The sequence below is a fragment of the Passer domesticus genome, chromosome 1 (assembly GCF_036417665.1).
Source record: "Passer domesticus isolate bPasDom1 chromosome 1, bPasDom1.hap1, whole genome shotgun sequence".
NCBI classification, from domain to species: domain Eukaryota; kingdom Metazoa; phylum Chordata; class Aves; order Passeriformes; family Passeridae; genus Passer; species Passer domesticus.
Genome location: NC_087474.1, coordinates 132701846 through 132716597, shown reverse-complemented (window position 1 = coordinate 132716597; position 14752 = coordinate 132701846). Strand labels below are relative to the sequence as shown.

At 40.2% G+C, this 14752-nt stretch overlaps 1 protein-coding gene across 1 annotated transcript in view; it reads left to right on the top strand.

Moving 5' to 3' along the window:
• ZNF704 (zinc finger protein 704) overlaps nucleotides 1–14752 on the top strand; it is a 102173-nt gene that overhangs the window by 69675 nt on the left and 17746 nt on the right. The window contains exons 5-8 of the mRNA XM_064390122.1: nucleotides 1300–1400; nucleotides 3740–4001; nucleotides 8624–8728; nucleotides 14360–14454. Of these exons, the coding sequence (XP_064246192.1) occupies nucleotides 1300–1400; nucleotides 3740–4001; nucleotides 8624–8728; nucleotides 14360–14454 (563 nt within the window). The remainder of the gene's footprint in view (nucleotides 1–1299; nucleotides 1401–3739; nucleotides 4002–8623; nucleotides 8729–14359; nucleotides 14455–14752) is intronic.

Sequence of the window (14752 nt, the reverse complement as noted above, 5' to 3'; positions counted from 1 at the left end):
TAGCAAATGCTGAAACCATCTACTGGCATGCAGTTCCAACAGGTCCAAATTGAAGAAAGCACCAAGTCAGCTTTTGTTCAAGGCACAGTGAAATGTACTTAACCCTAAGGATGTGCTTGTCCCCCCCACTTTTTTTTTAAATTGAGTTTTATATTAATATATTAATTTAATCTTATATGTAACAGAAATTATAGAACAACAATACAGTATTCTGATGCTCTTCCTCATGTTAATAATGTGTTCTGTAATAATAGAGAAAATTATTTTTAAGAATTACAAGCTATTTAAAATTATTTTTTATTTAAATTGTACAAAATCAGTTTCATTTTGGGGTAAAATTAGCTTTTAAATATCTCTAGAGTTTATAACATCTGTGTTGTTTTATGACCGCTTTTCTCCAGAGTCTTCAAAATGTTGGAAGATTGGCCTTGTAACAGCTTTGTTGGCTGTGCTCTAAATCAATGATATCTCATTGGGGATCAATGAAATTATAGTAAAGAATATAAAAAGAATATTTGAATGAGATTATACCTGTATTTTAAAATATTGAACACAGACTGTTAACTTCTCATTCTCTTATCTGAGTAAGGTCCACAGCAGCTTCTGAGTGAAACAAAAGCAGATTGTGCCAGCTCATGGAGAATGTGAACATAACAGAAGCTGTGTTTATCTGGCACAGTATTTTTTTATGCTGCACATATCATGAACAGAAACATTCATAAGAGCTTGCTTTGGAAAGATCTTAATTTAAGAAGGTGCCTTGGATTAAGTAAGTCCTCATCAGGGTTTTTTTGAAAGAAGTATAGGAAGGTTTTATATCATTTACCTCCCTTAGTGGAGGAACTGAAACTTAAAAATGGAAAAGTTGCCAATAAACAGAGGGAAGTAAAGTTTTGTCACAAGCTGCTTCTGCAGCTTTTCACTGGATTCTCTTGAATTCAGTAGGGTGACGCATTTGACAAGAGATGATTAGATCATTATGAATTTGGAGTCAAAGGCTCTGAATCTTCACAGTGTTTTGTAACTGTTTATCTGGTTTGGGTAGTTTGGAGTTTTTTCTACCTTCATAGAATTACAGTCACTGAATTTTCAGCCCTTAACCCGGCACTGCCAAGTCAGCATTAAACCATGTCCCCAGGCATCACATCTACAAGTCCTTAAATACCTCCAGGTACTGGTGACTCAGCCATTTCTCTGGGCAACCTGTTCCAATGCTTGACAACCCTTTCAGGGAAGAAATTTTTCTTAATATCCCTACAACTTCCATACAGCTAATGTTGCTTTACTCATAATTTTCAGAACTCCATGAAGGTGATGTTCAAATGCCTGTGGAAGAACTGTGGGAAGGTGCTGAGCACAGCTGCAGGGATTCAGAAACACATACGGACCATTCACCTTGGGTAAGAGACCAGTCTTTTTGGGAGTCTAAAGGATTTGGTGTAGAAGAGGAGCAGTTGCCCTTGGCTGGACACATATAGTGGATTGTCCTTGGCTTCTCTGTCTCATATCCCTCTGTTTCTGAGAAAATTGCAGAATAATGCATCAAGGTGAATGAGCATTTATTCCAACAGCGAGGCACTTTCTTTCCTGAAATTCTGTCAGCTTTGCTAGAAGGTCAAATAGAGCTTGAGGTTACACTGCACTTCCCTGTCAGCTGTACAGCTCAGTGCCATTACATCATATGTGCTGTCTGCACATCATGTCTGAGGTGATACTCTGTGGTAGACAGGTTCAGGGTCTTGCATGAATACTTTTCAGCTTTGTTTCACATCAGTCAGGTGCTTGTGCTGGTTCTGAGTTGAATTAATGCTAAAAAATTATTAATGCCAAAAACCCCACCAAAACCACAAACCACAGAAGAAACCTGAAAATAAAAGGAAACAGAGCTGTATGTTGTCATGGTTTAAAGTACCACAAAGCTTTCGCTCACTATCCCCTCCCTTTCCTGGAAGAATCAAAGGAATAAAGAATAAATCTCAGGGGTTGAGACAAGAATAGTTTAATGGCTTAAAAAAAATAAAACATTGGTGATAATAATAACAGTGATACTAATGACTCTAATACTTCTGAGGAAAGGGGAGAGAGAGAGAAACAAAACTGAAGAGAAACGAGTGATGCACATTACAGTTTCTCACCACCTGCTGACCAATGCCCAGCCTGTCCCCAAGGAGTGATCAGCACCTCCCAGCTAGCTCCCTCCAGTGTATTTACTGAACATGACATCCTATGGTATGGAATATCCCTTTGCCCTGGATGTGCTTCCTCCCAGCCTCTGGTGCCCCTGTTCACTGGCAGAGCATGGGAAACAGAAAAGTTCTTGAGGTAGAGTAAGCACTGCTCAGCATCAACTAAAACATCAGTGTGTTATCAGCACTCTTCTCATCCTAAATCCAAAAGACATCTCTAGGTCAGCTACTTGGAAGAAAATTAACTCCAGGCCAGACAAAACCAGGACACACATGTATGTTACTTGGACTAGAAGCAAAAGCAAGTTGATCTTTTAGGAGACAAGTTTGTTTCAGAGCCTTAGTTTGCAACTGAACTCTCCCATGTAATTCACTGAGTGATGTACCTGTCTTATTTATAATTACAGTTGGGACCCACGGTCTGTACCTGTTAGGTGAAAATACATCTCTGTTCTGTAGGTCTGTGTTACCCACAGCTTAAAAATTAAAGCCACCACAAGTAAGATCTGGAGCTCAGGATGGTCTTGAAGAGGTCAACAGTTACCGTTGGGCTTAAGAGTAAGGCTGTGGGAAACAGAAAATCCCTCTCAAAATGCAGTTAGGAATGTTGATTTGTGCTTTATGTTACGGGGACATCCTCTTTGTGGTGTGGGAGAGGCAGAAATAAACAGCAGAACCTTTCTGGAATTTGCTGGAGCTAGAAACTTTTCTGGAAAAAGTAGTTTTGGTGAATGACTGGCTACATTCTGATGGATGGTACTTCTGGTGGAGCCTTTCAAACCTGCTGGACCTGTGTTCTCTCAACGAGTTCTGGTTTGGACTTCAAGATAGCATGTAGTCTGCTGGGAGCTACTGCTTTGACTGGGTTGCTTCACTGTTAGCACTTGTGCTCAAATGCACATCAGGTGAAACTTTAAGGCAATTAAACCTCCTACATGCCCTCCTTCAATAAATCTGCCTCTGGAGAGCAGGACCAGAAAGTCCTGGCCATGGCAAGCCAGCCCATATGAGTGCTTCCTCTGTGTCAGAGTGAGTTGCACAGTGAGACTGTTTTCTAGCAAATTCTTCCATTATGTTACAGAAAGTTACAGTGAATGGCAGCTGTAAGTATATTTGATATAATTAAGTAACTTCTGATAAGATTGCATGTTGTTTGCTGTAACATGAGTGAAGTATATCTTGCCTGTGTCTGTTATCTTTGCTGTGACCTTGAAAGACAGAGTGCATTGAGATTCTTGTTAGTTTTACAATAGTTACAAATGAGAACCTGATACTTGATCTCAGAGAGTCAAACATCTACTCCAAAGTGAAAGAGTTGGTCAAGAATAACACAGAGAGGGGAAAAAAGTAATTCCTACTTCTTTTCCCTTCAGATTAGATGATTTTCCTCTTCCCCTTACCTGCAGTCAGAATGCAGATAGAGTAGGAAGGGTTGAAAACTGCAAATATTAATTTATTGGCAATATTAATATATTCACTCATGCATCTAGAACTTAAGATTTACCTCGGGGCTCTTGCTTTCAATGAATTCTTACTTCTTTCTCTTGATACAGACGTGTAGGAGAGTCTGACTACAGTGATGGAGAGGAGGATTTTTACTATACAGAAATCAGGCTCAACACGGACTCAGTAGCTGATGGCTTAAGCAGTCTTTCCCCAGTGTCTCCATCTTTAGCATCTCCTCCTTCCTTTCCCACCCAAGACGCAATCCGTCCTGAAACTTCCTGTGCCAAAACCGAGACTAAAGTGATGACACCTCTGAGCCGCTCAGCTCCTACCAACCTCTACCTCGTACACACGGACCATGCTTACCAGGTAACACCAGTGGTGTGAGCTCCAGTGGTTACACTCATCTCACTAATGTGTAAAGAAATGTCACATCACAGTGTTTGGGTTTTAATGGGCTGAAAGGTGTCAGAACAGGCAAAGGCATTTTTTTTAATTTAAATTGAGATGTATTCTTCATTGTTTGTTTGTTTATGTGTCTGCCATAGCCGATGGATTTTGGGGTGCTGTTTATCCAGCCACATATAGGTGCATACTTCAGGTTGAGAAGAGTTGATCTGTGTATCCCACTGCCTACATCAGTTCAATTTTCACTGACCATAAGGAGAACCCTAGGTGATATGCTCAGATGGCGTTTCCTGCATTGTAAAAATTCCAATCCAATCAGCTGAATCCCACCCAGAGTCTTCATTAAAGCTTTGTTTTTATTGAACAAGTACAAGTTCTGCTTGAAGTGTCAACAAGTACCCAAAGAATGCCAGGAACAATTAATTTCCTGTTTTTGTACAGTGTGAGATGTCAGTTTGCAGTTGTAAAGTAGAGCAGGAAGAATGAAAAAGCAAATATGGTACCTTCCTATTTTTGGAGGTGATGCTTTTCAAATGGCAAAAACTGCTGTCCTAGAACATTCCAGCTATGTTTTGACAGAAAGCATTAATTACAAAACTGCACTAAAACTTGACATGTTTTGGTCTGAATACCATAAGATAAAAGAGGATTAGAGGCTTTGAAGTAGTGTGGTCCATGACCTGCGTATGCACTGGAGAACTGAACTTTGTTAAATTTATCAGATTCAATAAGTATCATATGTAGCATTGTGCAGATAAAACTTTTGTGGTGTGTTTGGAGCACACCTACGAAAAGGTCAGAAGGAGCTGTAGAGAATTCACAGGCTTGTTTTAGGCTTCTGTGCTTGTTGAAAAGCATGGGTGGAAGCTTGACATTGCAGGTGGAAGCTGCATCAGGTAGCGTGCCAGCCTGGGGACTGATGAAACCAGCTAAAAGAAGACTTCTTCTCAGTGTAGCTTAAGCCCTGTCTCTGAGTGTGAGGCAACAAATCCAGGCTGATGACATGTTTTGCTTCATTTGGGATTTGCAGTCATGACAGTCTGCCCTGCTGTTGGAGACCCGCTCATTTCTTTTTTACAAGCAGCCTCTGAGTAAAGCACTTGGCTAAGGAAATCCTAATTCAAGTGTTTAAAGTCCTTGAATTGGATTTGAATTGATGTATTGCATGACACAAGACTACAAGTGCCTGAGCCCCGTGGGCTTTTCAGGTTGCTCTGGTTTCAATGCTTAATTTCATCAGTGAGTGACACAGTCCACACTGTTCACAGCGTGCTAATTGGAACCAGGAAGCAAGGTCCCTGCTCCAGCATTCAGGCTGTCCTGGCAAAGGAAGTGGCTTCTGTAGAGAAGGTCATTGGCATCCTCTGCCAAGATCCCTTCTGCCCTGAAAGAAGGGCCAGGAGGCAGGGTGGAGATTCAGATCTCACCACCCAGAGGAGAAAGTGGAGATTACTTCATTAGGAGCAGCTCAAGGAACTTGCCTAAGGGAGGCTGAATATTGTTCATCACAGGATTCCTGTTAAAAAAAAAAAAGGGGAAAAAATACAGAACTCAAAGTTTGGCCACAAGAATCCTAAAGAGATCTGTTAATTGCCATTTCCTCTATGACTGGAAAACATCAAATAGACTACTTGTAGTGAAAAAGATATGAGGAAACTGAGGAAAGTCCTGATGCTCTTCCCTGACTCCATCCTATGGGTGAGAAATTATTTAGAAAAATAATAGAAGAAATTCTGGAAAGTACAGCAGTTGAGGCAAACTGCACTGGGGGAACCCCAGAGAAAGATGGTGCTAGAACAATACAGGAAGCAAAAGAACAAATCCCTCTGGATTCAAGGACAGCATTTGATCTTAAAACATATAGGCAGTATTTGTTAAGCAGGAGATTAAATTTAGTGTAGGAGAAGGAGCTGGAAAGTCACAGAGAACAGCAGTGAGTTATTTTGAAAGGGCCTTTGAATGTCATTAGTGGAGTTAAATGAAAAGCTGTTCTTGGCCCTGATCTCACTTTCATTAAATCATTTTGGTAATACACAAATACTGTAATAAACTTCACTGATAACAAATTTGGGAGACATCAGCAGTAAGGAAGTTATAGATCAGGCTTACGTGACTGGATGGTCTTAAGAATAATAGGTTTTGGATGCAGTTTAATGTCAGAACATGCAAAGTCCTACATCTAAGGAACTAATGAGATTTTTCTGCTATAAACTGGGGTAGTTAGAAAATTATGTAAGAAGGAAGCCTATGTTCATTAATCAAGCACAGAATGACTTTGAGCCAACAATAACAGAGCTGTGAAGGGGGAAAACAATAGTTGTCAGCTCTCTTGGATAAGAAATACCTAGGAGAGAGAGGGGTTTTTGATGCCATTATACAAGACCCCCATATAACTTCAGCTGAAATCCTGAGTTAGAATTCTGGTCAGCCAAATTTGATGTGATGGGGTCCAACCAGAAGAAGTAGAAAGAGGACATAGAGGACATGGGTGGCCTCTCCAGTTCTAGGACTGATACCTCAGGCAAAGCAAGGGACAAGAAGAGGATGGAATTGCTGCCTGGGAAGAAAGTGAAAGGACAGACATAAGAGGGGAAGAGGATGAGCATGGGCTATTTCAGATACAAGGGTAATGTTGGCACAAATAAATGCAAATTATTCATTAGTATATCTTGATTGGCAATTAGATGGAGGTCTCTAAGCAAATTAAAGTTGGGGTATAGAAATTTTTCAGTTGGTTGTAATGTTGTAGTTGCTTACTTTATGAAAGAGACTGACTAAAATGTTAGCCTGAAAAAGCAGACTGGGCTTGATAAGCAAAGATGCACATCTGGGAAACAAGTGAACAAGGTGATTGACTATCTCAGTCTGATCATGTCTGAGATAGATATTCAGGCACCAAGAAAAAGGAATTGAGCACTATGGTATTTTAAGCAGCTGCCAATTGTGTCAGTTTTAAACTTCATGTTTCTTTACAAAACTATTGCCTGTACCAGTTAAATTTAACTAGAGGAGCTACAGGCAGGCTCTTTCAGCACCTAGGATTTCCTTTCCAGGTCTTTCTCAAATACCTGAGGAAGTTACTGAGCTGACCCTGGGTCTGAGCTGCCGTCCTTGTGGGATACTGAGCAGAGGCAGTGCTGCCTCAGTGTTCATCCAGCTCTCTCCAGTTCTTTCTGTCTGGAGCTCTATGGTCATTCACTCCTTCACATTTGAACAACTACTGGTACAATTTGAAGTTGCCAAATTGTTCTTGACACCTTTCAGAGAGGTTTTTATATTTTATGGAGCTCAGTGGATGTTTGCTCTTCATGTCTGTGGATTTTCTTGGAGCTGTCAGCAGCTTGGCAGCCCACAGAGCATCGCTGTCATACACAGAGGCATCTGGTGGTCTCACCTTCCTTTTCCTGGAAAGTCTGTAGGGGATTGCTTCAGCCTTTGTTTACTTGTAAGATTATCTTTAATGGGGACTATCAGGTTGTAGTTTGTCATCACTCCTCTCTGCCTGGTGGCTCAAGGAAGCACTCTCTTCCTGAACCAGTGAGACAATTTCAGCAGCCCCAAACACAAACACTGCTTAAATGAGTGTATTGTGTTATTGTCAAGTACCATCAACTGAAAGGCAGAAGTGAGGACTCATTTTAGCAAATTCTTTGTGAGTTTAAACCAAGGAGGGTTCTTTTTTGTGGTGACAGCTTGAAATTCAAGGGTCAAAATAAGCCTTTGTTCATGCTGGCTGCTCACGCTCCTGCTAGGCAGGGTAGCTACACAACTATGAATTTCATGATTCTGAAAATTAAATGGGATTAAAAAAGAGACAGGGAAAAATTCATGGAAATTCATAATCCAGTGAGAAAACCAAAGGAAAGGCACAAGATGAAAAATGCTCAACAGTCTATGCTCAGGCTATCACCCTTGTACCCCAGGGCAGCACTGGGTATTACAGCCCAGTTGGGAAGAACATAGGAGTTCAATGAGCCCAAATACTTGCTTCAGTTTAGTATTTCAAGAGCTGTTTTTTGAATCCAAAGGATGATTTACAGATCCTTGTTCTTAATAGGAAAAGCTTTTAATTGGGATGACTCTGAACATTTTTATGATAAATGAGAAATGGCCAACACTTACTGTTAATCTCTTCCATCCAAGAAGCCTTGCCATCCACACTAAAATTGTGTAAAACAACTGCCATGAGTTTAAGTATAGCCTTGTTTATCACTGTGGAACAAGTGGTCATCTGTGAAGTAGTTTTTGCTTCTTGCTGCCATTATTTTAAGTTGCTTGTATGTGACGTTTGATTTTGTCTGGTTTTTTAACAGATCTAGCTCTTAAAAGTTTTCTATGGATTCTTTTGAGAGCAATCATCTTTCTCTAAACAAGGTTCAGGAACAGTGGTGTATATATATAGCTCTGTCCCTTCCTTACTAGCTTATCCATGATTATCCCTCTCACAAGGGTAAAATGCTTGTCACCATGGAGTTTTTTTATGCCTTGGAAAATCTCTCACATATTTACCATTTTAAGGAATGAAAGATCCTTTGGAAGAGGAATGGTTCTTCTTGCTGGAATAATACTTTCTTTTCCCACAGGCCACTCCTCCGGTGAACATTCCAGGGTCAGCAAAGTTCACTCCCAATGGCAGTAGCTTTAGCATCTCTTGGCAGTCGCCTCCAGTTACCTTCACCGGCATTCCAGTAAGTGCACATCAAAAAAGGAAAGAAGGAGAGAAAAAATATTTTTTAGATCTTTTTTGTTTGCTTCACAGTGTGTAATAATGGAATTAAATGTGACACAGTAGATACCAAAAAAACCAAATTAAACATGTGCCTGAGTTTTCCAGCATGGCTGTTTTTAACACCTTTGTAACTCTGTCAGTGCAGTTAGGTTCTTTTTGCATCAATGTCTAGAAGCAGACCATTGAATCTATAGTATCTATAGTATTTATATATTTTTTAAACTGTATGCTTACAGAAGAACATTCTGGTAGGTGCAGAGCTTGGCACTATGTGCTTCTTTTTTTTTGTGCCACTAAGAGATTTCTTAAAAAAGTAGATGGAAAATCAGCCTGGTGATGGTTATGCTAACAGGCCAGTTGGATTCAGGCAGTGGGGCTGTTACCTAAATGAACTCTGAAGATGAAGCATTTTTGAAAGGCAGCTGAAAGAAACAATTAAATGAAATGCAAAGTCCTATTTGAGGAGGCTACAAGTATGTAGCCCCTACTAATAGCAGGAAAATGATGTTTTATACAGAAAATATGTATCTACTGCAATTTGTTTTTAATAAATATTGCAGTTTGATAGCTTTTTAATGAGGATGTATTCGATGGAAATTCAACACTGACCTTTCTTCAGAAAAGCTGGCATACAAGGCCTAGTTCTATGAACAGTGATGCTAAAATCCTAAGGCATCAACAGGACTGCAGAAATGTGATATTTGCTTAAACACAGAATTGCAATGATTCTAAACGTGTAGTACACCACAGTGTAGGTGTGGTACTGTGGGGGGAGTGAAAAACCTTCATTAAGAGTTGCAAGGGATTCAGCTTGTAGTGTCTGGTGTGGGGACTGCTGAAAGTAAATGCAAATCACTGTTTATGAGTAGTGGGAAATCTTCTCTCTGATTAATAGAAATAAATATTAATGTAAAGTATCTTCATTTATTGGAAAGCACTGTTTTTGTGATAAATTCCTATTCTCTAATCATAAACCTTTTTGATATCATAACATCATTTAATATTACACTTTATGAATTTATGAATCTTTAAAGTGTGTTATATAAGGCACATTGCTCATCCAAAGAACCATGTAGCGTTTCTTCTCCTGACAGTGAATATTAGACAAGGCGATAAGAGATACTATTTCCCTCCCTTCTCTTCACCAAGTGAATCTCCAAAGCTTCTTACTGTCAACCTTTGGCAAATCTTGGAGATTTTCTGCAGAGGCTGTGGCATCCTGCAGAGCTGATAAAAATGAAAGTGACTGAATCAATTACACTGCACTCTGCCAATGAATATTTATTAAATTCCATCAAGGAACAACTAACAGTGAAAGACATCATGCTGGCAGCAATTTCAACAAGAGTGCCTTGACAGAGCGTGCTATCCGCAGAGTTCCCTGAGAATTTGATTTCCCAACAATGGGGTTGATACGGAGTAATTATGAAACTGGCTCCTTTTGTGAAGTAGCAAAAACTGGTGCCAGGAGTGTTGGGAATCTAAAAATGCAATTAGTCACATTGTAAATCAGACACTTAAGAGGGCAGGATTAGACACGTATGTGCCAAGTTTACTTGTTCAGGCAACAACGCTGATCTGTGCCTGTAAAGTGGAGAGTTCTCAATAGAATTTAAGAAATGCTAAATCACTTTCAGAGAATTTGATGGAGATGGCAATGATTTAAGTACAATATGAAAGTAATCCCAATACAAAAACCGGGGGAAGCAGTGATGCAGAATTATAAACTGCTCAGGGAACTGTTTGAACTGCCATTATAGCTCTAACAACATTTATAAGACTGTTTAACAAAGAAAAAAATAAGAAGAAAAAATTTTCCAGGTGTGCACACATTTGACTACTTTGTCATCAATGTGATAATTTATGAATTAAAAGATTTGCCTGCAGTGAAAAATTTTGTGCAATAAGTGATGGTACAAATGCAAATTTATGTTAAATATCTCGATATTAAATTAAAGTTTTATATCTCTTTCAAAATAAATTAGATATTGCTTTATAAAATCAGGGGTCTGGCAATTCCCACCCTTACACTGAGTGTAGGTACTTCACTTACTTTCAGACTTCCTTCTTCTCTAATGGGGTTTATTTAAGGCCAGACTATGTGAGAGAGCCAGGATAACAAACTCACACAGTTGTGATATACATGGTCCCTGAGATAGGACACAAATCTCTAGAACCCAAGGGAATCTCAGAGAGTAAGTCCAAACCATTACTTTTTGCCTGACCCTTGATACTGAAGCAAGTGATGTTCTAAAATGGCTTTGGAATACTTTTCTGGCCTGGACTAACCACTGAACAGGAAAAGATTAGGTACAGATTTGAAAAAGCGCATTGGTCTACATATTTTAATATAGTCTCCTTTCATATTTATTTTTTGACACATACTGTTTCCCCCTTTCATTCCTGTGGACATTGAATTTCAATGACATTGAGCACTTCCTGCTTTCTCTCCTGGGAACTGGGGTGTTCAAACACCAGGAGTTGCATTAAGTCCTTGTTTTCAGAAAGTCTTTAGCAGAGCAGCACTGAAAGACCTTTGTGAATATGGGTGTACTTATCAGCAAGTAACTGAGCACTTCAAGAGCAGCCATACGTGCTGCTGGATCAGTTGGGCTCAGTATGTGGCTGCTCTAGGTTCAGGAGTGTTCACAACATCTAAACACAGGCATTTATTGAAATGTCTTGTAGTCATAAAGGAGGAGAAGTGGCCAAGGTCGCTTGGTCTGTTCAGCCTGAAGAAGAGGAGACAGAGGGGAGACCTTATTTCAGTTTAGAGCTTCACTGTGAGGGAAAGAGAAGGGGCAGGTACTGATCTCTACTCCATGGTGACCAGGGACAGGACCCGAGGGAATGGCCTGAAGTTCTGTCAGAGGAGGTTTAGGTTGGATATTAGGAAATGGTTCTTCACCCAGAGTGGGTGAAGTGTTTGGGCAGTGGAACAGGCTCCCCAGGGAAGTGGTCACAGCACCAGCCTGGCAGAGTTCAAGAAGTGTTTGGACAGTGCTGTCAGGTACATGGTGTGACTCTTGGGGATGTTCTGTGCAGAGCCAGGAGTTGAACTCGATGATCTTTGTGGGTCCCTTCCAACTGAGGTTATTCTGTGGTTCTGTAATTAGGGGAACCTCCCAACGCCTTTGTGCTGTGAATCATGCATAGGTTAAATTCCAAGGCAGATGGGAAATACCCTTTTTCATACCATTTTTCTAAGGTAACTTTGCAGGTGAAAGGTTGAATGTTGGAACAGTTATGAGCATTGCGAGGTGTTGTTCTTTGCATGAAGCAAAAAGGACAGACTGATTGTTCTACTCAGCCACACTCTAGGGATGCATGAGGAGAGTGAATTAAATTATGCAAATGGAATGAGCCATGGTGAAGTCCATATGTCTTGGTACTGGAGGACTTAACATAATGACTATGTACTGCCACTTCTGTGTAATGTATGGTAAAAGTCTTCCTGAATGTCAGTTTGATCTCCAGCATCTGATACTTACATCTGCCTGCTATACAACTCAAAAAGGTTGAACAGGCAAGATCTTTGATAATCTGATGTTTAAAGATCAGAAATCTTCTCTCAAACCACAGCTTCCCCCCAGGAGTTGTAACTGGAAACTCCAGGTCCTTGCTTCAAACAAACAGCGTTATTTCACTCTGCATTAGACAGTGCTTCGTACATGAAAAGCCTCCAAGGGCAAGGATTGCCTTCTCAGGGCTTGCTCTTAATCTGCTCTTAGTGTTCCCTATAAAGAGCAGCTGACTGCTATTGTTTAGACCTGCAGCAAAGCCTATCAAAATACACTAAAGCTCAGCTTTAGTGCTGTGTAGCTGCCTTGGCGTGCCAGTCTGTGGAACCATTGTGCAGAGACCCTCTCAGGAGAGTGCAAGGGAGGAGTCTGCGTGCTGTAGTTACTGCTCCAGCCTGATCTCTGTTTGGAAGTAAGCAAGATAATTGCTTATAACATTGGAGGCCATCCAAGTACTCTTCTGTTCAATGACAAGTGGCTAATATATTGAGTGTCAGTGAGGAGTGGTAGACATAGAATAATGTTTGGTTTTTTAAATGTTTCTGAACCCTAGCACAATGACTGGAGATCTCTGGTTACTGGTAATGACTGGAAGGAAGACTATACCATACCTGACTGACCAGAATGTGTCTGGTGAATGCCAAATACTACAAAAGTGCTATTGCTTTGCATTTTATCTTCAGTGTTTCAATGATTATTAGGTAAAACATGGAAAGTGGTTGATAAAAATTTGGAAAAAAGTAGCAAAGAATAAGCTGCCTTTAGTATTCTGGAGGGATAGAACAAAAGGAGCTAATGTGGTCTTTGGATGTACAAAACATGATAAGCTGGCAGAGAGATCAGAAATTTCTTCCGAGTTTTGCAGATATATTTTGTATATCAGTAACGGTCTAAGTTTGTTCAGAGTGTGAGCCATGTACGCAGTTAAATCAAAAATTTCTCTTGCTACTAGCCAAGAGTAAAAGTTGAAAGAGTGTCTGCACTCAATTACAAGCATTAGTTTTTTGCTGATATTGAGTAGCTTTAAAACAGACTTTGTATCAAAAATCAAAGCACACACAGTAATTCTCTTCAATTGAGGTGAGTGAGTTCCCTCTCTTCCAGATGTTGTAGAACTTGAAAAGGGCAGGAGGGAAAAGTCATAGCAGTGCAGAGAACTATGACCATATCTGCAGTTCCTGGCAGCAGGAGGCCAACTGTGCACTAGATGCTACATTCAATATAGAACAAAAAAATGAGCACTCAGAATTTTTTCTGGTATTTTAGATGTAAAGTGGTTGTGGACTTCACACAGGAGCAAAATAAGTCCATAGTAAAATAATTTAGGTATTATTTAAGGCCAAGCTTTATGCCATGTGATCACTTGAATGATGTTGCCCAGCCCCCTGCTCATGTAGGAGACTTCTTTGGAAAGCCTCAGAAGACCAAACTACACCTTCCCTTGGAAACATTCACAAAGAGGACACCCGCTGGGAAGGTTTACTGTGCAGGGTAAGGAGATACATCTTGTTAGCAGCTTTGGTCAGAAGGGCTGCATTGTGCTCCCTGCCTGTTAAACCTCTAGGGGCCCCACTGTAAGTGCTCTTCAACAAACCCTCTTCTCCAAGGGTGTCTCTCCACAAAGAGTACCAAGTGACAGACAGGAGCAACAAGTGAAATCCCTTTATTTCATAGGAGATTAGTGGTATTGATCTCACCACAGGACAGAGTTTATTTTTCCATTTATTTTCTTTGCTTAAATTGGAGAAGGTTTTCATAGGAGCTATTCAGAGTTTTTAAATAAGAATGAATGTGTTTCTTGTCTTTTCCAAAACCTTCAGTGATGCTAATCTGTATTTTGGATTGCTCTAGGAGAATGACTGGAAATACAGGGAAACAAAGAGAAGCTAATATAATGTACCTAATGCTAAATTAACTTTTCACTTAATTATGTTTGTATGTTATGTAGTCACCTTTCCTGGGTATCCTTGCCACCATGCAGCATAATTTGCATTTTCTTGGAAAAAGTATTTATACTGCATTCACATGTGTATGTTCTTTGTAAGCAGCTTTTTTGTCTGTATTGACAGGTCTCACCAACCCATAATCGTCCTGCAGGGAGTGGAGAGCAGAAACAGTCCCACACAGTTCTTTCATCACCGCCTAGAGTAGCATTTGGCTTGAGGTACGGGACCATTAGCTCCTGCTGACACTACAGCCTCACAACCTGGAGGGTATTCAGTAAATAAGTTGTCAGTGGCCAGAGAATCAGAAAAAAGCCCACCACCAACCCTGATTGCACTTGTCAGGCAGGTTCTTGCTAGAGGTCTTCAAAGTAAGCATTCAGAACCTATTTTCTTTTTGCTACCGTCAAAGGTAAAGTTCAGCTGCACTGTCTGGCTTTGCACTTTTCCCTGAAAGTCTGGACTGATGTGTTTATCACCATGCAGTCAGAATGGCATTTGGCTTTGAATGAACTATAA